Here is a 25,945-nt window from a genome sequence, read left to right as displayed (position 1 = left end):
GACTTGTCCAGGGTCACACAGATGTCTGAGACAGGATTTGAACTCAAGGAGATGAATCTTCCTAACTTCAGGTCCAGCACTAAAAAAAAATGCTTTTTTGTTCATTCAAGTGAATTAAGTGATTACCTTCTTAGAGTGATTTAGCAAAGCTCTCTAGGTTATCTAGAAGTGGGATGGCTTTGGCCTCCATAGTAATCTACTGTAACCCAAACCTTCAACTCACAGAATTATAGAATTTTAGAGGTGAAAGGGACCGTAGAAGTTAAGCCTCTCTTCATTCACATCCTTGACAGGTAGTCAGTTCTTTGAGGCAATGACCTTTCTTTCTTTCTTTTTTTTTGCAGGGCAATGAGGGTTAAGTGACTTGCCCAGGGTCACACAGCTAGTAAGTGTCAAGTGTCAGAGGCCGGATTTGAACTCAGGTACTCCTGAATCCAGGGCTGGTGCTTTATCCACTGCACCACCTAGCTGCCCCTAGGTAGTCTGTTCTTAAACTTCTGTTGGGGCAGTCCCACTGACAGAGAGCTCTCTACCTTTCAGGACAGCTGGACAAAATCAGTTAGCCCCCAACCCTGTAACTTTCCCCTGTAGGTCCTAGGTCTGTGCTTTGCAAGGCCATGGAACATGGAGAAGAAAAAAAATATAGAAAGTCCCCTTTGCGTTTTAGGCAAGCTTCCAAAAACAGTGTTATTTAACTTAATTCTAATATCCCAGATTTTTCTAGCTTAGAGATGTTGGGACTGGCAGAATGTTCCTCCACCTCTTTCCTCCTCTGCCTCTCCTTGTCTGTCGCTTTCCCCAAAATGATTAGAAATAAAATTTGTAGAAATCTTGAACCAGGAGAATGTCTTCAGTATGTTAAAACGTAGTTTGGGTTAACATTTCAGAACACTGGGTTCCTTCCTTGACCCTGCCCCTTCTCTGGGTAATCAAAGGCACTTCTCCACTTTTCCAGATTAATATCTTAGAGCCTTTCTGAAAGAAGGTGGCCCTGACTCTAAGAAGGTCACAGCCCAAGCCTTTATTAGGGACTCAACCAGACAAAGGGTGCTTTGATCTAACCAGGGGCAAAGCTGCAATTAGGGTTTTTAAGACTAGAGAGATGTTGATTTCTTTTTTTGTTTGTTTTTGTTGTGGCAATTGGGGGGTAAGTGACTTGCCCAGGGTCACACAGCTAGTAAGTGTCAAGTGTCTGAGGTCAAACTTGAACTCAGGTCCTCCTGACTCCAGGGCCAGTGCTCTATCCAATGCGCCACCTAGCTGCCCCCGAGATGTTGATTTCTCAACATTTCTAGTTGAACTAAAAAGAGTAGGCTTATAGGCCACGTTTATTTAAGCACTCTGAAGTCTACAAACTATTGGAAATAATAACAAGAGTTAACATTTCTAGAGTACCTACTATGTGCTGGACAATGGGCCGAGTGCTTTTTAATGGTCTCCTTGATCCTCACAGCAACCTTGGGAGGTAGGTGCTATTATTATCACCCCCATTTTACAGATGAGCAAACTGAGGCAAATAGAGGGTTAAGTGACTTGTCCAAGGTCTCATGACCAGTAAGCGTCTGAGTTGAAGAGAGTTGGATTTGGGGTTGGTGGACCAGGGTTCAAATCCTGGACCATCACTTTACTGGCCATGTGCTATATGCTTGGGTCTCTGTGATCTCATCTACGAGTTAAGAGTTGGGAGAGTGAGATGGGCTTAGACTATCACCCATTTGATCTCCCTTACCTTTCTCCTGTACTGCCTTCCTATCCTACAATTCCTGGATCACACCTTTTACCACCTTTACTCTTCATGGTCCTCGATGGCCAAATGCTGCAATGTGCTCACCTCCACTAAGAGCTTTTCCACTGCCTTGTGGGATATTCTGTTTCAATTCTTTGGACATAGCAATAGTCTGGGCCCTGCTGCTATCCAGAATGTAGAATGTTGCAGAACTTGCAGAATTCTGGCATTAAAAAGACAGGCTGGGGCAGCTAGGTGGCACAGTGGATAGAACACTGGCCCTGGAGTCAGGAGTACCTGAGTTCAAATCCAGCCTCAGACACTTAACACTTACTAGCTGTGTGACCCTGGGCAAGTCACTTAACCCCAATTGCCTCACTAAAAAACAAACAAACAAAAAGGTAACTAAAAAAAAGACAGGCCTCTGCTTTCAGAAGTGTAATGCAAATGCACCCATTTCATAGATGAGCAATCTGAGGCTCAGAGAGGTTATAATAACTCCTGCCTAGGCCAGGATGCGAACCCAAGCCCTTTAGCTCCAAGGCTAGCATTTTCCCACTATGCCCACCCGATGTCTATCTTATTTCAATGCACCTTCTTAAAATACCAATGATCTTGTTATACACAGAGGATACAGGCCCAAAGCAAGAGTCCTTGCTCTTGTACTGGACTGTGGCCTCTCACAGGTTAATGACTTGGATCAGTGACAAGGGTTGAGGCTCAATCCAGGGTGGGAAAACCTAAAACACCTGCATCAGTGAATCATCTTTGAACACAGAGGTCAGCGGGTTATCACTGGGCTGGAGGAGCTAGATGTAAATTCCAGGATGCCCTAATTCTGATTCTTCCCATGTCTGCAATCCCATTAGTCAAAGGAATTGTGACTCCTTAAAAGGGACAGGGTCTGGGCTTCCAGTCCAATCAAACAGCAACAAGGTAGAAAAATTAAATTGTCAGGTGATGAGGCCTTCCAATTTAGTCTGAAGTGAAATTGGCTGGTAGGCTGCGGAGAGTGACCCCTCAGCAACGGGGCTGATATCTGCCAGTGCTAATTTGACATGACAACCATCAGCCTCTAGCTTGTCAGCATCAGTGATCTTCTGTAGAAGTCATTAAGTTATTCATGAGAAAAATGTATCTTTCCCCATAGATAGAGGGGGAGATTAGCAGGAAGGCCAACCTCCCACAAAACAGAAGATCCCCCAGGGCTGGCACATTAATAAATAACGTGGAGCAGGCTCAGGGGGACTGTGTGGGGCCGTGCCTTTTGGGAACGCAGTCACAGCAGGTGGGAGGATCAATGCCCCTCCCTCATCTAGAAGAGGGAGGGGCTGGCCTAATCTCTAGAGCCCCTTTCACTTTCTGTTCTATGTTCCCTCTTTGGCTCCCCAAATACCCGCCTGGAGCAATCAGGGGTGGAGACAGTTTGGAAAAAGCTTTATTAAAAATCTGATGCCAACCACCAGCACGAACAGCTAGACTTGCTTAGTGACGAGCATCATTTACATTTTGATGCATGAGGAATAAGCTATTTCATTCACTCTGAGCTGCCACAGGAATCTGTTCTTTGATTCTGCACTCCATTCTTCTCCTTTATATTATATCTTTCTTTGTATTCCTCATACTTGTCATTTTCAGCCCTCCTCCTTCTGTTTAGATGCTGTTAGCCAATAACCGTGGCATGTGAAATAGCATTAATTCTCAGCCACGAGTCAGTCTTGGATTCTTTCTGTTTTGTTTTTTTTGTTTTTGTGGGGCAATGGGGGTTAAGTGACTTGCCCAGGGTCACACAGCTAGTAAGTGTCAAGTGTCTGAGGCCGGATTTGAACTCAGGTCCTCCTGAATCCAAGGCCGGTGCTTTATCCACTGCGCCCCCTAGCTGCCCCCTTGGATGCTTTCTGAATGTTCTTTGGGACTAGAATAACTCTTAGTCAAGTCACTGGAGACCTAGATCACAGTTCTGTGCTAACAAGTTCTAGAACTACCTCTCCAAAGGCAGAAAAGAGGCCAATTCATGGCTGACCCCACTCTAGCACCCTTCCATCCCCTTCTCCCCACTTTGCTCTGGGGTATGTGCGAACCACCTGGACCACAGGACAAAGCCCCCCACCCCGCACCCCCAGCCTCCATCCCTCCAGTATCCTATAGCTTGAAAAGAGAGCCAGGCCTCAGGATGGTTTTGTTAATAAAGTAGTATGTTCTTTATTTATCTCCTGTAGTTTGTCATTGGACATGCAATATTCATGGAAAAACAGGACCCTGAAGTCCAATCAGATATAAATTAGGTTCAGCTCTGTGGGGGCTACAATTCACGCTAAGTTAGGAGGCAGCTAAGCACCCACTTTCTTCTCCTTGTAGGCTGCCATCATCTTCTTGATTTCAGCTATTGCTTTTCCTGGATTCAGTCCCTTGGGGGAAAAGCAGAAACAGAAAATGAATCCATCCCATCAGCACTGACTCAAGACCTGGGGACCCCTTGCCAGTTTCTTCAGCCACCCCTGCTGCCACAACAGTGGTATAAAATGGACACGCTGACTCTGCTAAGTCAGGGGACAAAAGGGGCCAAATGACTGATTTCACCAGGTGGTTCAGCGGGTCCACCTGGGGGCAGAGGATGTACATTCTCCCATCTGGCCTCCCTCTGCCAGGATGCAGACCAGGGCTAGCACAAGGTTTCAGGCACTGCCCAAGAGAACCTAGAACCTTGGGGGGAGCACGAAGGCCTAGCCTAGGGGGACCTTCCCTGAGCCCCTCCCTGGTGAGTGCTCCCCACTCTGCACAGCCTCAGGTGCTAATCTTGGTTACAAGCTTTGGGTTGTCCCCTGCCCCAGACTGTGAACACCTGGCAGGCAGGGACCACTTCCATTTTGCCTGGGCACCACAGAAGCTGGGTCCCGGCACACAGCAGGCTTGCTGCACAGAACTGAATCAAAGTGAAATGGTTAAAATCAAAGCATGGACTGAAGAGACACCAAGAGCCAGTCAATGTGCAATCCTGGAAGTGTGTGCCCTCACCGGAGCATCATCGGAACATCACTGGCAGAATCCAGTTGCCAGACACTTCTTGAGCACGTCGGAAGCTCCGTGAGCACCTTCACAGGATGACCACTGGCCAGATTAGTAAAGTAGCACTGGCATCAGATGTCCTCTTGTTACAACGTCCAATAAGGCAAGCCCCAAGAGGGCCAGGTTTCTTAAGTGGGAACAGGGAAGAGAGGAAGCCGGGCCCATGCCTGGTAATCCAGGGCAAGGAATTAATCTGAGCTTCATCAAACATCCTCCCATCCCAGAAAGCAGCACTAATGCCTCGGGGAGAGCAAAGTTTAGGATGCTGGGGGACTGGGCGCTAATGTCACTTCCTGCCCACGCGCCAGGGAAGGGAAGCTTGTCAAGGGCAGGGATTGTTTTTGTCTTTACCCCTGATGCCTCAGCTGGCCCAGACCGGTGCTTATTGTCCTTTTCAAGCTGAATGAAATTCCTTTTTGTTGGTGGGTCTGACCCTATGGTCTCACCAGCACAGGGAAAACCTAGAGAGCTCTTTTCCCAAAGCAGATAGGCGCCCTCCCTGTAGTTTATGAACCTAAGGGATATCTTGTGGGCCTGAGAGGTCCAGTAACCTGCCCAGGTCACAGAGCCAGTCTGTGTAAGAGGTGGGACTTGAACCCAGGTCTTCCCGGCTGGGGACCAATGCTTGATTCTCCTCACTCGGTCTCTTAAATTCCTTTTTAAAAGCCCAATGCACGATTGCAAGTCTCTCAAACCAGCAAATGGGATCTCTTTGGAAAAGATGGCATGTGTAGAATCTCTGAGCTCACTGGTCTCTTTCTTTCTTTTCTTTTCTTTTTTGTTTTTTTGCAGGGCAGTGAGGGTTAAGTGACTTGCCTAGGGTCATACAGCTAGTGTCAAGTGTCTGAGGCTGGATTTGAACTCAGGTTCTCCTGAATCCAAGACCAGTGCTTTATCCACTGCGCCACCTAGCTGCCTCCTACTGGTCTCTTTCAAATACAAGAGAAAGGGGCAGTGAATTACATTTAAACCAAACCTAAAAACATGACCTGTTGTTATGCTGACAGGGCATAAAGCAAGCTCAGGATGTGAGCTGGAGACCTGGATTCTAGTTCTGGCTCCACCACAAATGTGTGGTGTGACCTTGGGTGGTTCTTTGGCTTTCAGGGGACCTCGGTTCCCCACTTTGTGAATTAAGGCAGCTGGACGAGGCTCATAGATGGGAGGTGGAGGGGCCTTCTGAAACGAGGCCATGGAGGTCCCGAAGTTGGATGAGGCCCACGGGGACACACATGGCTGAGGACTCTCCACAGGAGTCTGCACCCTCCCGCCTTCAGCCCCGCCTCCTGGGCTGCCTTTCCTTCTGCTTCTATTTGCACCTTACTAAATGCTGACTGACTTGGCCTGGCGCTTGTTTTGGGTAAAGCCACCCTGTCCTGATCACTCATCTGCAGACTGCAAAAGTGTCTGGCCGAGTCTGGGTGAGGGAAAGGGCAGGAAGGCCAAGTCTCTGCAGGCTGAGCACCCTTTCCGGCCCCAGTGCCCAGGCTCTCCGTCACTCACTGCATTGTGGGCCCACGGCTGAATAAATCCAATGTGTCACCAGCCTTCGTAGCCCACTCCCCGCGGAACAAAGAAAGGCCAGTCAAGGTTGCCGGCCTTGAGCACCAAGTACCTTAGGGCAGGTCTTGGTGCAGTTCATGATGGTGTGACATCTGTACAAGGAGAACGGGTCCTGCAGCTGGGCCAGCCGCTCCTCCGTGAAGTCATCTCTGGAGTCGATCATCCAGCGATAGGCCTAGAAAAGGAGAGCCCGGCGGTCAGAGCCGCCTCCATGGCTGGACGGAGGGAGGCACCTGCCATCTGGGAACTCAGACTGAAAGGGAATCTTTACAGGGCACGCGCTCCTGCCTGCTGCCCTGTCCACCCACAGCTCCCATCCAGGTCTATAAACGTGGGGCTACAAATAAGAAAAAGGCAGCTCCTGCCCTCAAGGACTTTACAGTCTCATGGGAAAACGGAGGCACAAGAAGCAGCCTTCCCGGGCTCTTGACCTCACGTGGTCACTAGACTAAATCTGTACGATAACCACTATGCCTGTTTGTGTGGCACTTGAAGGTTTACCAAGGAGGCGTGACACACTCCCACAGGCTCACAGTCTGAGCTGGAGGAAGACAAGCACAGAGTGGTTATGCTATGGCATAGCCAAGGCAGGAGAAAGCGGTTTTGCCCAGGGGCTGAGGAGGGATTGGGGGGCCAGGATGGGCTTCTGGGAGGAGGGAGCAGCTGAGCTGGGGCTTGAAGGAAAGGACGAGAGTTCACGCTAGGGGAAGACCTGAGCAAAGAGCTCCAAAGGAGATGAGCACCGGGCCCACCTAGCCTGTAGAAGGCCTGGTGAGAGGCTGACACATGGGACAGGCTCAGCAATGGGCTGATCCTCTTACTTCCCATCAGCTCAGACTGTTTGTCAAAGCCCTGAGGTGAAACATGTCTTCGGACGGGGGACCCTTTGGGGGCCACATTCAGCTTTGAGGCTGGGGTGACCCCCAACTTTCCTCTGCTTTTGTTAAGGAAAAACATTTGCTTTTTGGGCATCATGGGGTCTGTGCAAAGTCTTCACAGCAAATCTAGCGACACCAGCTGAATGCACAGAAATAACGAAACCCTGACTGTTCTCTGTGGTGAACTCTCCCCAAACCCAATGTGAGTCTGTTTTGAGCAGCCGCTACCACCTGGCCTGCCTGGTTATCAAGGAATCAGCCTCGGAGGTCACCTCTCCCATGGTGGGGCGTGTCCTTTTCCCAGCCAGGCCCCGGGGGACTCCTCTGTGTGTGAGGGATTGGGAAAAGCATCAGAGAGAAACGGGGAGAAGCCAGAGTCGGCAAAGCAGGTTGGCCTCCAGCCAAGTGCACAAGGAAACCTACTGTAGAACACCTGTGTGTGCAGCCACACCTGCCGACGGTGAGAACGCCATGATCAGAAATCCGCAGTGGGGAGAATAACCACACTGGAGGGAGGGCTCTGTTCTGCCAGCAGAGCATCTTCTCTTCAAACCTTCCCACAGCACCGTGCAGCGCTGCTGCTTTGCTGCCCCCATCCCTTCCCTGGGTTAGACTTAACTGTGGCTCAGGCCACCCCAGCCCCGCTCCTGCTCATTCCCGAGTCCCTGAGCTGAGCTGTGAGCAGGGCCTGCTTCCTACCTTTGCGCATTCCCAGCACCAAAGGGAGCATTCCTGATGCACTGAGCTACCGTACGGCTCTCAGCATGGTTATAAGGAAAGCAAGTGAATTCATTTGCTCATGCAGAGGAGACCCAGCGGTAACTCAGGCTCCATCCATAAGTAATGTCACAAACGTGAAGCTTACAACCTAGTGGAGGGGTGGGGCAGACACACAAATGGATCCTGTGCTCAACAATGAGAGTGACCCAGGCTGAGAGTCCAGGGACCGCCTGGATCCCCGGGCCCAAAGTGACCCCAGAGCCAGGTGGGAACACCTTACCTGCATTAGGACCGCAGGTCCCAAGTACTTGTCTCCATTCCACCAGTAACTGGGGCAGCTGGTGCTGCAGCAGGCACAGAGAATGCACTCATAGAGCCCGTCCTGAGGAGAGAGAGGGAGCAGAGGTCAAGGGCAAAGGGGAGAGAGAGCAGGGCCTGCGGGGAGGGGGGAGCAAAATGTAGAGACACAGACATCTCATTAGGGTCACATGTGGGATTTCTTTGGTTTGGGGAATTCCCAGATGAGGAAACTCCCCTTACCGATGCAGGCGGGCACCTTCTCGGCCATCCAGTCTTTTTTTTTCTATTAGTGAGGCAATTGGGGTTAAGTGACTTGCCCAGGGTCACACAGCTAGTAAGTGTTAAGTGTCTGAGGCCAGATTTGAACTCAGGTACTCCTGACTCCAGGGCCGGTGCTCTATCCACTGAGCCACCTAGCTGCCCCTCGGCCATCCAGTCTTAAAGAGCTGCCCAAAGAACCAAGACATCAGAAGCCTTGCCCAGGGTCACACAGAATGTCGGGGAGAGGAAGGGCCTGAATTCAACTTGACTCGACTCTGAGGTCATCTCTCTCCATGACACCTGGCTCCTCTCACATACGTTATCAACACTAAAAAACGAAGATGTTTCCAGCTAAGCAGATCAGCTTGAGCCACTCAAAATAGCTTCTTTTCTTTAATGGCTCCCTTTTGTTGTTTTTCAGCTGTGTCCAACCCTCCTTTGGGGTTTTCTTGACATAAATACTGGGGTAGTTTGCCATTTCCTTCTCTAGCTTATTTTACAGATGAGGAAACTGAGGCAAACAGGGTTAAGTGACTTGCCCAGGGTCACATAGCTAGTAAGTGTCTGGAGGCTGGATTTTTTTTTTGGGTGAGGCAATTGGGGTTAAGTGACTTGCCCAGGGTCACACAGCTAGTAAGTGTTAAGTGTCTGAGGCCGAATTTGAACTCAGGTCCTCCTGACTCCAGGGCCAGTGCTCTATCCACTGTGCCACCTAGCTGCCCCCTGAGGCTGGATTTGAACTCAGAGAGATGGGTCTTCCTGACTCTGGGCTTGGCACTCTATGCACTATGGTGCCACCTAGCTGCTAAATGAGAGAACTGGACCAGATGACATTCCCTTCCAGCCGGGTTCAAACCATCTGTTTCTGTGAATAACCCCAGAACATCTTCGAGGAAGGGAGCTGTTTCCCAGACCTACTTGCAGTGGAGTGAGGATTAGAATCCTAGGCTCTCAGTCCCCAGTCTAAGCACCCTTTACTGCTTCACTCACCCAAGGTCAGACTTCCAGGAACCTCTACCATCTGGACCCCAACCCTCCCCCTGAACCAGGAAGTGAAAAAGGCCTTTGATCCCCTGAATCAGCGTCAGGGAGCTGGTGCACTCACATGCTCACCCCTTATTTCCTGGAAGACACCCACAGACCAGCTCCTAGAAGCTAATTCAATTGAGACATAACTCTAACTGGATTATCTTTCAGCCTGCCTTAACGGGGGGGGGGGGGGGGGGGGGGGGAGGAGGAGGAGGAGGAGGGGGGCAGCACTGACAACTCTGGGGATGAAGGAGGACCTGTCAGCAAGGGGAGAGAGTGGATGGCCCTCAAAGAGAATGATGACCTTTAAATACTGGTTAGTACAATCCAGTTAAGGCAGGGGTGTGTAGGGTATGTTTTAGAAAGACTTCTGTTGAAAATGATTAAAAGAGAGTAAAAAGGCTTTGCATCCAAACAGCTGGGCTTCAGTTCTCTGGAAGGTTCACTTATGTGGCTGCCAAGGGTGCTGGGTCAGTGAGGCCCTGCTGAGAGACGGCCCTCAAGGGAGCAGACTCTGGGGCCCTGTCGCTAGAGGGTCAGACAGAGCCTCTGAGCCCCATTCTGGCTTTGTGGAAGGGCTGCTTCTACTCTCACCTGGAGCCTAAACAACTTCAACGAGGGTTAAGTGACTTGCCCAGGGTCACACAGATAGTAAGTATCAAGTGGCTGAGGCCAGATTTGAACTCAGGTCCTCCTGAATCCAGGACTGGTGCTTTATCCATTGCCTCACCCATCTGCCCCCTCTGTCCCATCTGTCAAAGATCAGGCTGTCTTGGGATGGAGAGCCCATTCTAGACCATGAAAAGATGGCAGACAAAGGCTGCATGTGAGTCTGCTTTTTGGAAAGACCTCAGGGTGCCTGTGCCGTGATGCAGGCGTGCAATCCCCCATCTCTGGGGCCACCTCCCAAGCACAGCATTAACCAGACATCCTAACCCAGTCCTCAAACCACAACCCCAGAGAGAACCGGTACCAGCTTCTCTCGGTCTTCTATGGATTGGAGATACTGCTCCTTGCCCTCCTGGGACTCATCCTTCTTCTTCAAGTAAGGCTGAATGGATTTATACTGAGCATAGAAGTTATTCAAATCCTGAGAAAGAGAACAAGAGAGAAATGAATGAAATCCCACTGTCCCATCTCAGAGGAATGGGGAAGGGGGAAGAGGAGTGAAGAGCATTTATTAAGTGCCTACTATGTGCCAGGCACCATGTTAAGCTCTTCACAAATACTAACTCCTTTGACTGACACAACAACCCTGGGAGATAGGTGCTATTATTATCCTTATTTTACGGCTGAGGACACTGAGGCAGAGAGCCAGGAAGTGACTTGCCCAGGGTGGCACAGCTACTGTGTCTGAGGGTGGATTTGCACTTGGATCTTGCTGACTCCAAGCCCGCTGCACTATGGTGCCACCTGACTCACCAAGACTGTTCCCTCAGGTTTCTAGCCAAGTCTCCCCTAGCTCCCCTGCTCTCCCTGCCCCTGGCTGGCAGGTGTCAGACCCAGGAGGGTGGAAGAACGGAGCCTTGTTTGTCTAGCCTCCCCCCTCAGTTCTCTGGGGTTAGAGAAAAGTGCTGGTTCTCCAGTAGGAAGGTCTATGGTCCCTCCACAACCCAACCACTGAGGGGCCTCGAGGGTACTCTGGGCACTGTCCCCTTAGACCCCAGCATTTCTGTCTCTCAGTGAGGAGTTTCCTTTGAGTGGGGAAAACCAACAGAAATCATTATTCAGCCTCAGCCATGTACAAAGCAGCCCCTGCCCTCGGGGAGTTTATATTCATACAGCAGGATACACAAGTACCAGGACAACTGGGCTGGGACTTGAGAGGCAGAGGGAAGGGAGAAGAGCAGGCCAGGGGGTGTGTGGTGGGGGGCAGGACTGTCAGCAGGCAGGCAGAGGGAGGACGGGATGCAGAGTCGGGGGAGCAGACAGTGGGCTGGCTGGGTGGGCTGAAATGAAGAGCACACGGAGGAGCGAGAGAAAGCAAGCCTGGGGAGGGAGGCTGGAGCCAGACTACACCGGGCTTCCAAGTGCCAGGAGAAGGAAGGGCTTTTCTTTCATCTTGGAGGCACAGGGAAGCCCGCTGACGACTTCAGCAGAGGAGTGACAGGGTTAGACCCGTGTCCTTGGAAGGAAGGGTATTCTAGCAGTTAGGTGCAGGATGTGCTGGAGAGATGCCAGAAGTTGGGAACTCCTGTGGGAGTCCACCGACTGACCAGAGGGGAGGAAGCCTGCCAAAGCCCCCCTTCCACTGTGAGAGAGATGGAGACTCACCGGGACAAGATCCTTTATCACGTACATGTGGGGAAGAGGGTAGATTTTAGAGACTTTGCTGAGGTTGGTGTCGATTCTTCTGGTGCAAGCCAGCGTGTTGCCCCCATTGATATTCATTGCACAGGAACCACAGATGCCTGAGGGAGACAGATCACATGAGTTTACTTAGTCCCATAGTTTCAGGCCAGTTTTCTCATTTTTCAGCCTGTCACCCCCAGTCCTTGGGTGCTGCAGGGATCGGGGTGCTCATGCACCAGACAGGGGATGTCTGCTGGGGCACCGTCAGGCTTTCAGAGGAGGAACAAGGGACTAAACCCATTAGAAGCATTTTGTGCAGTGGGTAACTCATTACAGTAGGATACAACAAAAATGGTTAAAGTGCCGATGCTCTGCAAAGAGCTGTGCTTGGAAGTCTGGCTAAGACAAGGCTCATTCTTACAATGCAGTGAGCATAGATAAGACACCTACAAAAGGAAGCTGAGAGACCAGAGCCTGTTGTCACAGGACAATAATCACAGAATCTGCGGCGCATGATGTCCCTGACAGGAAGAGCTTCAGAACATGGCCAGGCTGAAAGAAGTCATGACACTGCAAAGGGGGCTCAGAAGCCGTCCAGGCCAAACCCCTCATTCTACAGATGAGGAAGGAACTGGAGGCTGGAGAGGCAAAGCAAACTATCCAGAGCCAACACCGGCCACAGGTGCCAAACTTGTGCAGAGAGGAAACAGACAAGAATCTCATTGGGAATGCCTGACACAATAAAAATAAAGTAACTTTATACAAATGAAAACACATCAGAGATGTTTTCTAAGTCAATCTGCTACCCACAGGGATCCATTCAGCTGATGTGGGCCCACTCAGAGCTCTACAGGAAGGCCCTCTACAAAGTAGGTGGGGCTGCACATTTGTTCTACCAAAAAATAGTGACAGTATCAACAAAGCATTTTTAAAGAGTCCCTGCTACAACCCACCTGCCTCCTGCTAAGTGGCCTTTGCTTGAAGACCCCCAAGGAGGAGTGCCAACCCCCCCAGGGGCAGCCCATTCCCCTCTTGGGAGTTTTGCTGACTTTTTTTGTAACTCCTATCCACTGTTCCTAGTTCATACCTGACGCCAAGCAAAACAGGTCCAGTCTCTAATGACAGCCCTCCAAGTATTTGTTCATAGCCAGCTCCCAGGTTGCTCTCTTCCAGTCTTTTTTTTTGGGACGGGGTGGGAGTGGGGCAATGAGGGTCAAGTGACTTGACCAGGGTCACACAGCTAGTGTTAAGTGTCTGAGGTCAGATTTGAACTCAGGTCCTCCTGAATCCAGGGCTGGTGCTTTATCCACTGTGCCACCTAGCTGTTCCCCGCCCCACCCCAGTCTTCTTTTTTCTTTCTTTTTTTTGGTGAGGCAATTGGGGACAAGTGACTTGCCCAGGGTCACACAGCTAGTAAGTGTGTAAAGTGTCTGAGGTCAAATTTGAACTCAGGTCCTCCTGAATCCAGGGCTGGTGCTCTATCCACTGCGCCACCTAGCTGCCCCCCACCCCAGTCTTAATAGGTCTTTTCTCCTTTAGGCTAAGCACCCCGAGTTTCTTCCCATGACTCTTATGAGATGTGATCTTGCTGATCTATCTTTCTCATCCTCGTGGCTCTGTCTTCTGAAGGCTCTCATGTTTATCAATGTCCTCCTTAATGAAGAACTGAGGGCTGCACACAGGACTCCTGCCTAGATTGCACCCAGGGCAGGCCCATAGCTCCAAGTCACAAAGGTGGTGAGGAGCAGAACTGGCATTCAAACTCAGATCCTCATCCTGCCAGCCTAAAACATGTTTTTGTCATTATTTTTTTTTTTGCCATCGATACTTCCTGACCAACACCCAGACACTTCAACCCCCCTGCAACGTACTTTCCTGGAAAAAAGGGCCCTATTTCTGGCCAAAGGGCTGTGTCTGATCACATGCCCCCTCCACATCTGGCGCTTACTAAGACAGGCCTGCGCCTTCATTTGGGCAGGGGCACCGCCCTATCTGCTCCCGGTGGTCTGGGGCTGGCCTGCTCTTGGTGCTGCCTCTGTTTACATTGTCGTGGCTATTGTAGAATTCTTTCCATTGGAAGGAGCTTTCCGGTGATTGGGTTCACACAAATCGGCTCATGAAATTTACAGGGATTCTGGCCACGACAAATCTGTTTCTCATTAGAAGAAGGCCTTTATTTTTTGGTCCAGACTTTTTTGTTTTTTGTCAGATGGGTCTGCTCTTATTTTCATGTCTCTAAAAGAACCATCCAGGGGAGAAGTTACTGAAAAGTATCAGACTGAATACAAAAAAACATTTACAGGACATACGCTTCCTGGAATATTTTGCCCCAGTTCTTCTTTTTTTGTCTGTCAAGTGTCTTAGGCTGCATTTGAACTCAGGTTCTCCTGAATCCAGGGCTGGTGTTTTATCCACTGTGCCACCTAGCTGCTCCAATGGAAGATATTCATATTACAATGAACCAAAGCACCCATCCAGATGCCTGTCCTGTCTCTGCAGCCTTAGCAAGCCCCTGCTCATTTCCAAGCTTGTGCTCTTGAATCAAAGTGACCCACAGTTCTGAGCACCATTACCAGGAGAGGGTGAGACCAAGGGAGAATCTACCTGAAGAAGTCCCGCAAGCCCCATCCTGGCCGGCTCGGGTTTGAGAACCAAAATATGAAAGTCAGCCCCATTGCAAGGGGAGGAAACATTTACCTTCTCGGCATGATCTTCGGAAGGTCAGAGTGGCATCCATCTCATTTTTAATCTTGATCAAGGCATCTAACACCATTGGGCCACATCTGTTAAGGGGAAAATAAGAATGCTTATCTTTTAGAAAGTCTAACCATCCTACTTCCCATAATGATAAACTTGAATATATAATTTGTTTTTTGGGGTAAATTTGTTAGGTAGAGCTTTATTTTTTCTCCCTCATTTCCACTGGAGTGAATATTTGGATATGGAGGGTACATTACCATAAACATTAAACACAGTCCTATACTGAAATATATCGGTATACTTCTAGGAAACAGAATGATAAAAATAGATTTTTAAAATTATCATTATTATTTTTTTAATTTTATTTTTTTGGTCAGGCAATTGGGGTTAAGTGACTTGCCTAGGGTCACACAGCTAGTAAGTGTTAAGTGTCTGAGGCCAGGTTTGAACTCAGGTCCTCCTGACTCCAGGGCCTGTGCTCTATCCACTGTGCCACCCAGCTGCCCCACCTTTGATTTTTTGTTGTTGTTGTTGTTTTTTGTGAGGCAATTGGGGTTAAGTGACTTGCCCAGGGTCACACAGCTAGTAAGTGTTAAGTGTCTGAGGCTGGGTTTGAACTCAGGTCCTCCTGACTCCAGGGTCGGTGCTCCATCCACTGCACCACCTAGCTGCCCCCAAATTATCATTATTATTTTAAAGGATAAAAACCTAGATGGTAAATTCACTAAAATAGCCTTTTACAAAAGGTTATTTATAAAGCAGCTGCTTTCATTATATTTCCAAAAAAGGGACACTATGTGGGATATACAATTAAATCATTCAGTTTAGTAAAGACCATGTTTACTGCAATGAATCTTTGCTTTTTTAAAGCTAGACCTTCAAAAGTTTCTACAAACAGTTCATTTTAGATTTCACATGCTATTTCCAGGAGCTACCCACTAAAAACTTATGGATCATGGAATTTCAAGCTAAAATGACCTTAGAGCTCATCTAATTCATGTTGAACTTAAGCAATTAAAAACAAAGTTTTGCAGATGCCTTTGGTTTTTTGGGGGGGAGGGGGCAGGGCAATGAGGGTTGACGCACAGTTAGTTAGTTAAGGGTCACACAGCTAGTAAGTGTGTCAAGTGTCTGAGGTTGCATTTGAACTCAGGTCCTCCTGATTCCAGGGCTGGTGCTCTATCCACTGTGCCACCTAGCTGCCCCCCTCCCCCTGCCTTTGGTTTTTTACATCAGTTATTTCTGGATATTGGACACCTGCCCTTCCCTTAACAAACGCTTGCTTGTTACAAAAACAAGCGAGTAAAATCAGCCAACACAGTGACTGGGCCTGAAAAGGCAGAAATACTTTGCAGTCAGTGTGTACACTGGGCAGCCAAGGTAGAGCACTGGCCTAGAACCAGGAAGACCTGAGTTCAAATCCTATCTCGGACACATTCTAGCTGTGTCACTCTGGGCCAATCACTTAATCTCCCCAGCCTCAGTTTCCTCATCTGTAAAATGAAGATAATCATAGCACCTTCCTCCTAGGGTTATGAGGATCAACTGAGACGATTGTCAAGTGCTTCCTTAGCACAATGCCTGGCACAGAGTAGGTGCTTTTTAATGTTAGTTGTTGCTGTGGTTATTATTATTATTATTATATTACTTTCCTGGCTCTACTTACTTCATTCAGCATCAATTCCTCCTGGTCTTCCCACATTTCTCTGTTTCTTCACTCAAAGACTCTCACAAGTTGGAAAGGATTCTAGAGGTCATTAAATCCAAGCTCCCAGCCAGCGCAGGAGTCCCTGCCACCTCAAATCTGACCATGGTCACCTGGCTCCCTCCTGACCACGTCCTGCGGTGACGAGCTGCCAGGTCATCTTCTTACCCAGCAGCGAGAACTGCCGTCGTTTCCCCTCTACTGGAGCTAAAGTTGTCTGCCTGTTCCTCAAATGATGTGGTTTCCAAACTCTTCCCCTTGGCGGGCCTTCTCTAGATGCAGCTTGGGTTCTGTCGACGGGTTCTTAACACTCCTCTCACAACGTGGTTTCCAGCCTGGGCCACAAAACCGGTTGGAGCTGCATAGGTGAGGTGCCTATCACAGTGCCTTCTGACCTAGCTCTGAAGTGGCTACAAAGCCAGTGAACCGCTCTGCTTCTTGGCAGAGCTCCCTGTGACATCTGAATCACTGACCTCCCCCCACAGCATGTGGGATTTGTTTCCTGTATTTATCCCTTTTGGTGTGGTATGCCCAGATGATACCATCACCATTCTTTCTGTCACTGCTGATCTTCACCCAGTGTCCTCAGCCCACCGGATGCCTGGGTGGTCTCACACAAGTATACTTTCTCAGGGTATGTTGCTACCCCACTTCCCTCATTTCCACTCTTCACTTCTTGGATGAGGGATGTCCCTTCCAGAGCAGAGGGTCCCAAGCCACCAGGTCTCTCTTGATTTTTTTTTTTCCAAATTTAAAAAGTACAATGTTGACAGTGGAACATGAACATTTCCATACGGACAGAAACAAAAGGAGACTGCGTATGAGGCCGTGAAGCTCTCGCATACAGCATGTGGGGCTGAAAAGTATACCCTGATGTCTGCCTTTCTCTTCAGGGGTGTCTCCAGGATTTGGACCAGGGTGTGGGGCTACACAACGTGTATGAAAAAGCCGCAAGGGGTACCCGGCGGACTGGATGCTTAAGGGAGTCAGAAGGGAGACCACCAACCCGAAAAGCTCAGTGGACTTGTGGGTACCAGGTTTTAGAAGGACGGGGACAAAATGCCGTTTGCCCAGATGAGGACAGAGAGTGAAAGGATTAGAGCAGTTCTGTAGGAAGATCAGTGAAAGGGAATGGAGAGGTCTGGCTCAGGTGCAGGCCGGAGGATGGTATAGCCTTATCTGCTCAGCCTGAGGCAGATCTAGGGGCTGCGTGGCCCGAGCAGCACAGGGCACTCTCAGAGAGGCAGAGCTCGACCTGATGAGGACATCGGCCCCAGAGCGCGACGTGCTTCCTCACAGGCTCCCCACTGCAGGTCTTCATGTACATGCTGAACGATTGTGTCAGGGACATCAGAGAGTGTGTTTGGCTCAGGCAGGGGCTGGAGCTCAGGATCTCTGAAGGGAGGATCAATTCCCGAAAGGAGGAGTCTGTGAATTCTAGGCCTGTGATCTTACAGCTTCGGAGATGCCTCGAATCCTTTAAGGCGTCTGTCATTATTATACCGGCATATATAGGACTAGGGATGTCAAATGTGACCCTGGAGCCTTAAACACTAGTTTGATAAGAATATCATCAGCTGCTCATGTCACATAACGTGGTCTCTTGTTTGGAGGCCATTTCGATAGACTTTTCCCACTGGGAATTATGCTTCTGAATTAACCACTTACAGCCCTCCCCCCCGCCAACACGGCCTGCCCTTCGAGACCCTGTTCTGGACACAGACACTCACTTGTTCAGATCGATTTCATAAGTCTGCATCCGGGGCTTATCTCCAGGCTTGTCTGGGTCCCATCTGTAGATGGCAAACTTCTTGACACGAGGAGCTACAGCAGCTGCCGTCTGGGCCCCTCGGCAGACCTGAAGTGAGGGGAAAGAGACCACAGAAGCAGGAGTCAATCATCCTCCAAACGCATAACGATGAACTGTTTTAAGAGAGATGATTCTAAATTCTACTACTGGGATTAAAACAATTGGGATCAAAAATAAAAAGCCCGGGGCAGCTAGATGGTGCAGTGGTTAAAGCGCTGGCCCTGGATTCAGGAGTACCTGAGTTCAAATCCAGCCTCAGACACTTAACACTTACTAGCTGTGTGACCCTGGGCAAGTCACTTAACCCCTATTGCCTCACTAAAAAACAAAAAAACAAAAACAAAAATAAAAAGCCTGCCATCTGTGGTGTCATGGAGAGGGCCCCTGCTGCAGGTCCACCACTGGGTTGCTGGGTGACCTTGGGCAAAGTCCCTTCTCTTCCCCTCTCTGGGCACGTTTCAGTCCGTCTGTCAACAAGCATTTACCAAACACTTACTATGTGCCAGGCACTGGCCTAAACGCTAAGGCACAAGGGAAAACAAAAACACAGTCCCTCCCCTTGAGATTGCGCTTTACTGGGGGAGACAACATGTAAATAACGAGGTACAAAAAGACGAGCTGAGTGTAAATAGAAGATGATCTTAGCGGGGAAGCTCCCATGAGCCTCTGGGAAGATGCAGAAAGGCCTTCTGCAGAGGCGAGCTCTGAGCTAAGGCTTTAAGGAAGCCAGGGAAACTAAAAGGAGGAGGGGAGGGGCAGAGCCTTCCCCGGCAGGGGATGCTGACACAGAGGCACAGAGATGCCGGCTGGGGAGTTGCAGAGGAGGAAACTGAGGCTCAGGGAGCTGCTGTGATTTACCCACCATCATACAGCACAGACCTAGTCCAGGACCTTTGGTGTGAAGTCTAAATGGTCTTATTGCTACTTTCTGTGGACCTGAACTGAGGGACTGGCTGTGACCTAAGCCAAATGTGACCTAGGCCAAATGGAGAAGAGAAAGTGCCGAGGGCCTGACTCCCGAGGGTCTCGGTGACGTTTCCAGCTCTGACACTTCAACTTGCCTCTCTCGACTTGTCCTGTCATTTGTAAAATGGGAACAATGACACTTGTATTTACTTCCTGCCCCACAAGGTTACTGTGTATGTTCTGAAAACACTCAAGTGCTAGAGAAATATGAGCCAGTCTCATTTTATTTGGTGTCACATTCACAGCACATTCCAGGTGGGTTACCCATCTGTCTCACAAGGAAACAGGCAGGCCTTAGAATCACAGACTTGTACTTGCAGGGGCCTTGGCCACCCCCATTTCATGCCGATTATAGGAATTCCTTCAATGGACATATCTGGCCTCTGCCTGAACACCCCAGGTCCTGCTACTCCCTTGGGAGGTGGCGCTTCCGTTTTGGGAAGCTCCACCATTAGTAGTGAGTCTCTCACATTTAAATATGTCTCTCTGTGACTTTTCCCTGGGTCTGTCCTTTGAAAGCTGAGCTACTCTCATCTACCAAATAACTTATGGAGAAAAAAAACCAAGAGGGTCTCCTCAGGAATAGTAGTCATCAGGTGAACAGCACCCCAAAAAGCAGGGTGATGTAGAAGGTCGATCCCTTTCTCTAGGCTTCCCAAGGCTTTCTTTGACAACAGAAGTAAAAACTAACCAAGTGACCAAAGAACCAACCAACCCTGGCAATCCCTACAAGGTGGGGGCAAAGTGAGCTCCCCTCTCACATACGGGTTCCCTTGCAGGGTTCCCCCAGAAGCCAGGAAGCTCCTTTTGTTGTTTCATTTGTGGATCCCTAGTGCCTGACACATCCCAGGGGCTCAATCAGTGTTTAAATGAACTGGACAAGAAGCCATCCATGAGGTGTCTGCCTCGAAGATGGGCAGCACACTCCCACATCCCTAGTGCCAGAAGACAGAGGTTTCAGGGATCGTGCGGGATGGGGCCCTGGAGACAACGAGGCCTAGGATCAGAGAGCTAGTGTTAAAGGGATCTCCGAGACCAAGCTCCATTTACAGAAGAAATGGAGGTCCAAGGAGGATCACTGACTTGCCCAAGGTCAAAGAGGTCAGTATCCAAGCCTGGAAACAAATCTAGGTCTCCCAATTCTAGGACCAGCACTCTCTGCTCTAGACAAGGCTACTGTTCCTTAGTGCTCACCAGATAACACAGGCATAACACAAGGGGAGATCGTCATAAAATGACTGAGATACTGGATTTGGGGAAGTGAGCAGGACAGTGAGTTCCAAATTGTGCTAAAGGTCAGACAACGTTCCCTCTGCCAGAACAGTCTGGAAAAACATCAAGAGTTTGGAGAGGAAGAACAAAGCATGAATTTGTGTTGGGGGCTGGAGAGTGGGGGGAAAAGCAGAAGAGGCCCCTGCCTTCGGTGAGATGGGGAAGTCTGGCTCCGTTGTGAACTCTGCCAGCCTCCATTTAGAAAACCTTTCTGTTTCCCCAAGCTGATCAGCACATACTGGCCAAGTACCTACCCAAAGTCAGCTGGAAAGACAGCCCTATAAAATAAAATAGAATTTCTGCCCTCAAGGAATTTATCATCTAATTGTAGAGAAAAGATTAATAATTGGTCTGAAATGCAAACCTCCCATTTATTATTCTTACCTCCTCCTCCTATCTAAATCTAAATGATGTATTCAATTAGGAAGAAAGGGGGAAAGAGCTGATGAAATGAGAAGACATTGACACTTCAAGTTGTTGTTGTTGGGTTTTTTTTTTGGTGAGGCAATGGGGGTTAACTGACTTGCCCAGGGTCACACCGATAGTAAACGTCAAGTGTCTGAGGCCAGATTTGAACTCAGGTCCTCCTGAATCCAGGGCCGGTGCTCTATCCACTGCGCCACCTAGCTGCCCCAGTACTTCAAGTTTTGAGATGGCTCAAAATCCATTCTGCAAACATTTATTAGGTGTCTATTGTATACGCTATTCTGCTCTTTCTGGAGATGACACATTAAAGACAGTTCCTGCATGCCAGGAACTTATGTCCTACTGAGGATGGGGAAGGGACATACATATCCACAGATAAGTAAAATACAGACTTGAGTGTGATGGGGCAGACAAAACTCTTGGGAATCAGTGTTAATCAGTGGGAGAGAATACTCTGAGCTGGTGTAAGTGGGTTAGCGTGGGGGGTGATGGGGCAGAGTGTGAGAAAGCAACAGGAGGAGATAGCACCTGAACTGACCCTTGGGGTAAAGATGCAAATTTTAAAAGGTCATTGAGGAAGGAGAACCTCTAGGCATTGGGGATGACATGAAATGTCCAGTTCGAGGCACGTTATAACTTGTAGTCTGGTTTGGCCGGCAGGTACATCGTGTATAGAAGATAACGTGAAATAACATTGGGAAGGAAAGCAGAGACTGACTGGGCTGTATATGCTAGGTTGGGAGTTGATATGTTTTATTCCTGAATCAACAGGGAGCCAACGAAAGCTTGTAAGCGCAGGAGTGATGAGGTCAGATCCATGCCATAGGAAGATCATTTTGGCCACAGTGAGGTGAACTGGAGCCTTGGTGAAGACTAGAAGCCTAGGACCGAATATTATTAAGTGCTAAATTGTGTCATACAAGTTATCATCTAAGCTCAGAGAATGGAGAGATCAGCCTGGTGTGGTGGAAAGTTCATGTAGGGTGGGAGAGAACTGGTACCCACCCAGGAGAGGAAGCTGCTGCCCAGGGATCCAGAGACTGTCATGTTCCAGTTCTGGTGTCTCCTCTTTAGAGTTAGAAAGAATCTTAATGCTCATATGGGCCACTCTTTTCATTGTCCAGTTGAGGAAACTGCTCTTTAGGCAAAGCTGGGATAAAGTAGATTACTATCAAAAACTTAACTCCTACTTTGTGTAAAGCACTATGTTTACAAAACAAAGAGGGCTAAAATAGGCCACAGTCCCGGCCCTGGAAAAACTTACACTCTAGCTGGGGGAAGGCAAGGCCTGTAGATCAAAAAGGTAAACAGGGGCAGCTAGGTGGCACAGTGGATAGAGCACCAGCCCTGGAGTCAGGAGGACCTGAGTTCAAATCTGGCCTCAGACACTTGATATTTACTAGCTGTGTGACCCTGGGCAAGTCACTTAACCCCAATTGCCTCACCACCCCCCCCCCCCAAAAAAAAAAAAGAAAAAAGAAAGAAAAAAAAAGTAAACAAAGCAAGATGACTGGATTAAGGACTCTGGCATAAAGTTAGTCAGGAAAGTTCTCAGGGAAGTGAGTGGTCTCACTCCTCAGGTGAGGTGGGAAACCAAACTGCTTGGTATCCATTTTGTAAACATGGGGATGTGCTTGTATTTGTTCATGTCTCCATTAGAATGTAAGCAGAACTGCTTGATTTCTGTCTTTGCTTCTCTAAGGTTTAGTGGTAGAGAGCCTGGCCCAATGATTGATCAATCAAAGAGTTTGATCAATTCACAGCCGCATGAGCCCTGGTTTTCGCAAGAGTAAAATGGAGATAATTAAAGCACTATGTACTTCATAGGGTTGTTAACAACAAACAACAAGAACAACTCTTTTTTTTGGGGAGGCAACTGGGGTTAAGTGACTTGCCCAGGGTCACACAGTTAGTAAGTGGTGTTAAGTGTCTGAGGCCGGATTTGAACTCAGGTCCTCCTGAATCCAGGGCTGCTGCTCTATCCACTGTGCCACCTAGCTGCCCCATAGAACAACAACTCTTAAAGTGCTATGGAAGTGGGAGCTGATTGTATTATCCTCAATAATATTGTTGTTTAGTCCTCCCTGTTAGGAGTTTCCTTGGCAAAGATACTGGAGTGGATTTCCATTTCCTTCTCTAGTGGATCAAAGCAAACAGGTTAAATGACTTGCCCAGGGTCATAGGGCTAGTGAATGCTTTTGAGGCTGAATTTGAACTCAGGCTATTTCTGACTCCAGGCCCAGGAGCACAATGCATTGAACTACCTAGCTGCTAGGGATAACACAATCCAAAGCAAGAATGAGGATGCCACCAGATCCTCATTCTTAGCATTGATGAGATTCTTTGAAGAACATTTCTGTGTAGAAACATTCCATTCCACCAAGAGAACACATTTTGCTTCTAGCAGGTTCTAGTGTCACAGCTATACTGAGACTACACAGCAATGCTCAAAGTAACTAGTTCTTCCTTAGGGAAAAGGGGCTTGAGCTCATCCTCATGGGTAATGACATCAATTCAATTCAGCCTAAACATACAGCAGGTGCACAAAATATGTTTGCTCAGCAGCCACAAAGAAAACTATTAAGTAGGTTCTTTGAGGGAGCGAGAAGTTAATGATTAATAGTTAATTTAATGCTCATTCTTTTTCTACAGGGGCTGCACAAACTGACAGATCCCGTAAGAGACTGAAGTACAGATTGAGATAACTGACCTTTGAAGTTCCTTCCAGAACTAAGATTCTGAGATGCACAGGGAGGCTCATTACCTGCCCAGGTTTACAAGTGGAGGGAGTGGGGCAAGAGGAAGCGAGATGGAGCAGTACAGTGGAAGGAGCACGAGGTCTGCAGCTTCTGCTGAACTAGCTGTATGACCTTGGACACACCACCTTCCCTCCTTGGGCTTCACTTTAATTATTTGCAAAATGAAGGCTATGTTGGATGACCGCAAACACAACCATCCCTGACATTGTAGGTTCCAGGTCACCCCGAGTCCTGGCATTGTATGTTCTAGGTCTCTCTGATCTCTGACACTCTGTGTTCTAAAGGCCCTCCCAGCTCTGACATCCTGTGTTCTAAGAGTCCTCCCAGCTCTGACATCCTGTGTTCTAAGGGCCCTCCCAGCTCTGACATTCTGGGTTCTAAGAGCCCTCCCAGTTCTGACATTCTGGGTTCTAAGACCCCTCTAAGTACTAACAAGATCTGTTCTAGATCCCTCTCAACTCTGATTTTGTTCTAGTCTCTCCCAGCCCTGACACTCTACGTTCTAGGTTCCGTCCTTCCTTGTCCCACGTTCCCTCTCTTGAGATGTCTTCGGGTCTCCTGCCCGCTGCCTCTTGACCCTGTGTGACATCGCAGCGTCCCCACCCCCTTCCCTCTGCCTCGGTTTCCCCACGTGTAAGGGGAGGGGGCTGCCCCATGGAGTTCCCCTTCTCCTCCCAGCTCTGGAAATCTATGGCCCTCGGCTGCTTCCAACCCTCCTCGCCCGCTCCGCTCCGCTCCACTAGGGCGGGCCTCACCTGCAATCGGACCCCGGGCAGCAGAGCGACCCCCGGGCCAAGACTGCGCTTCAAGGAGACTCCGACCACCGCCGCCATCTTGACTTGTGACGTCACGCTCGCCCCGCCCTGTTGTGGGGGTGTGTGGGACACCTCCCTTCCCTCCGACGTCCCACCAACCACCGTGGTGGGCGAAGACGGAAGTGGCGACGCTCTAGCTGCGGAAAAAAAGACATCGAGGCGGGCCGAGACTTCCGGTTTTTAGAAATTGAACTGGAGCTGGTGAAATGAAAGCCTAGAAAAGCGCAGGCGCAAACTCCAAAGGCTGGGCACAAGTCCTTTGAGGCGTCTGGCTGTCCCCAGGGGCGGGGCTAGGTCTAAAGGCGTGCTCAAAGCCCAGGGGGCGGGGCGTGGACTTAGGTCTACCCGAGGGGCGGGTCCGAGCGTCCCTCATGCTCCTCTTTCAGTATAACCCTCTACCTCGCTACAAGGTCTTTTCCGCTGTGAATGCTATAATCCGCCCCCCACCCCCCCTGTAATCTATGTCTCTTTTTCTCTTTGCAGGCAATTGAGGTTAACGACTTGCCCAGGGTCACACAGCTAGTAAGTGTCTGAGCCTGGACTCGACGCTCTCTCGAGACAGCCAATGATCTTTTCCCCAATCATCATTCTTCTTAACCTTCTTACGCGATTTGATGCTGTCGATCATGTTTTCTTCCAAGATATTCTCCCCTCTCTGAATTTTTATACCCCCACTCTCCTGGGTCTTCTCTCTCTAGTCTGACTTTGCCTTCTCAGTCTCTTTTGCGGCTCATCCTCCATCCCAACACCCCCTAACTGGGGGTCTCTCTATATATAGACTCTGCTTTGAGTCTTCTCCTCTCCCTCTATACCCTCTGAGAGGTGATTTTGCACAGCCCTGCCTCACTTAAATCATTCACTTGCAATTCAAGACATCCTCCTCCTGAGGAGTTCCTTTTTCCAGAATGAAGGACAAACAACACTCTCTCGATGACACTGACCCACTCCCATTGGTTAGATTGTCATTCCCCTTCAGATGATTCCCAGATTTATTTATCCCCTCCTACTCTCTCTCTATGGGCAGCCAGGTGATTCAGTGGTTAGAACATGGGGCTTGGAATCAGGAAGAGTAATCCTCATGAGTTCAAATCTGTCCTCAGACACTAGCTGTGTGACCCTGGGCAAATCACTTTGCCCTCTATGCCTCAGTTTTCTCATCTGTAAAATGAATTGCGGAAGGAATGGCAAACCACTCTAAGAATCTACCAAGAAAACCCCAAAGGGGGTCTTTTCAGTCAGATACGACTTAACTCACCAACAACAAAATTTGCTAAGAAGATATAGCAAGGACAGAATTACAAAAACATCCCCCTAAACCCAGACACACTCTGCACATCCACTCAGTAAGTATCTGGTAGAATGGGTTTAAACTTAAATCAGTTTTGGGGCAGCTAGGTGGCACAGTGGATAAAGCACTGGCCCTGGATTCAGGAGGTCCTGAGTTTAAATCTGGCCTCAGACGCTTGACTGTGTGACCTTGGGCAAGTCACTTAACCCTCATTGCCCCACACCCCCCCAAAAATATATATAAACACAAAAAACCTTAAATCAGTTTTGACAAAGTATTCACCCTCTCCCCTTTCCCCTTCCTGCCCCCTGTGATTTATGAAAAGTTTGAGCGACATAATTTCTGGGTAAGGAATCATTTTATTATGAC

General features: G+C 49.0%; 1 protein-coding gene across 1 annotated transcript; it reads right to left on the bottom strand.

Annotated features, from left to right (window-relative positions):
* Positions 1–3,903: 3,903 nt before the first annotated feature.
* On the bottom strand, positions 3,904–24,382 carry SDHB (succinate dehydrogenase complex iron sulfur subunit B). The gene is made up of 8 exons (XM_043996918.1): positions 24,229–24,382; positions 17,971–18,098; positions 14,533–14,618; positions 11,818–11,954; positions 10,517–10,633; positions 8,234–8,335; positions 6,408–6,530; positions 3,904–4,134 (listed from the first exon to the last, which is right to left on the bottom strand). Exons 1-8 carry the CDS (start codon positions 24,304–24,306, stop codon positions 4,057–4,059), a joined length of 849 nt encoding a protein of 282 aa, XP_043852853.1. The 5' UTR covers positions 24,307–24,382; the 3' UTR covers positions 3,904–4,056.
* Positions 24,383–25,945: the final 1,563 nt, after the last annotated feature.

Source organism: Dromiciops gliroides, chromosome 3 (genome assembly GCF_019393635.1).
Source record: "Dromiciops gliroides isolate mDroGli1 chromosome 3, mDroGli1.pri, whole genome shotgun sequence".
Lineage (NCBI taxonomy): Eukaryota > Metazoa > Chordata > Mammalia > Microbiotheria > Microbiotheriidae > Dromiciops > Dromiciops gliroides.
Note: the sequence above shows the minus strand (reverse complement) of the source record. Positions and strands in the feature narration are given on the sequence as shown.

Coding starts and splice junctions, on each gene's coding strand:
- SDHB (XM_043996918.1), bottom strand. CDS start 24,306: ATGGCGGCGGTGGTCGGAGTCTCCTTGAAGCGCAGTCTTGGCCCGGGG. Junction 14,619..17,970: donor TATGAAATCGATCTGAACAA/GTGAGTGTCTGT, acceptor TCCCCTTAACAG/ATGTGGCCCAATGGTGTTAG. Junction 10,634..11,817: donor TGATAAAGGATCTTGTCCCG/GTGAGTCTCCAT, acceptor TCTCTTTCTCAG/GATTTGAATAACTTCTATGC.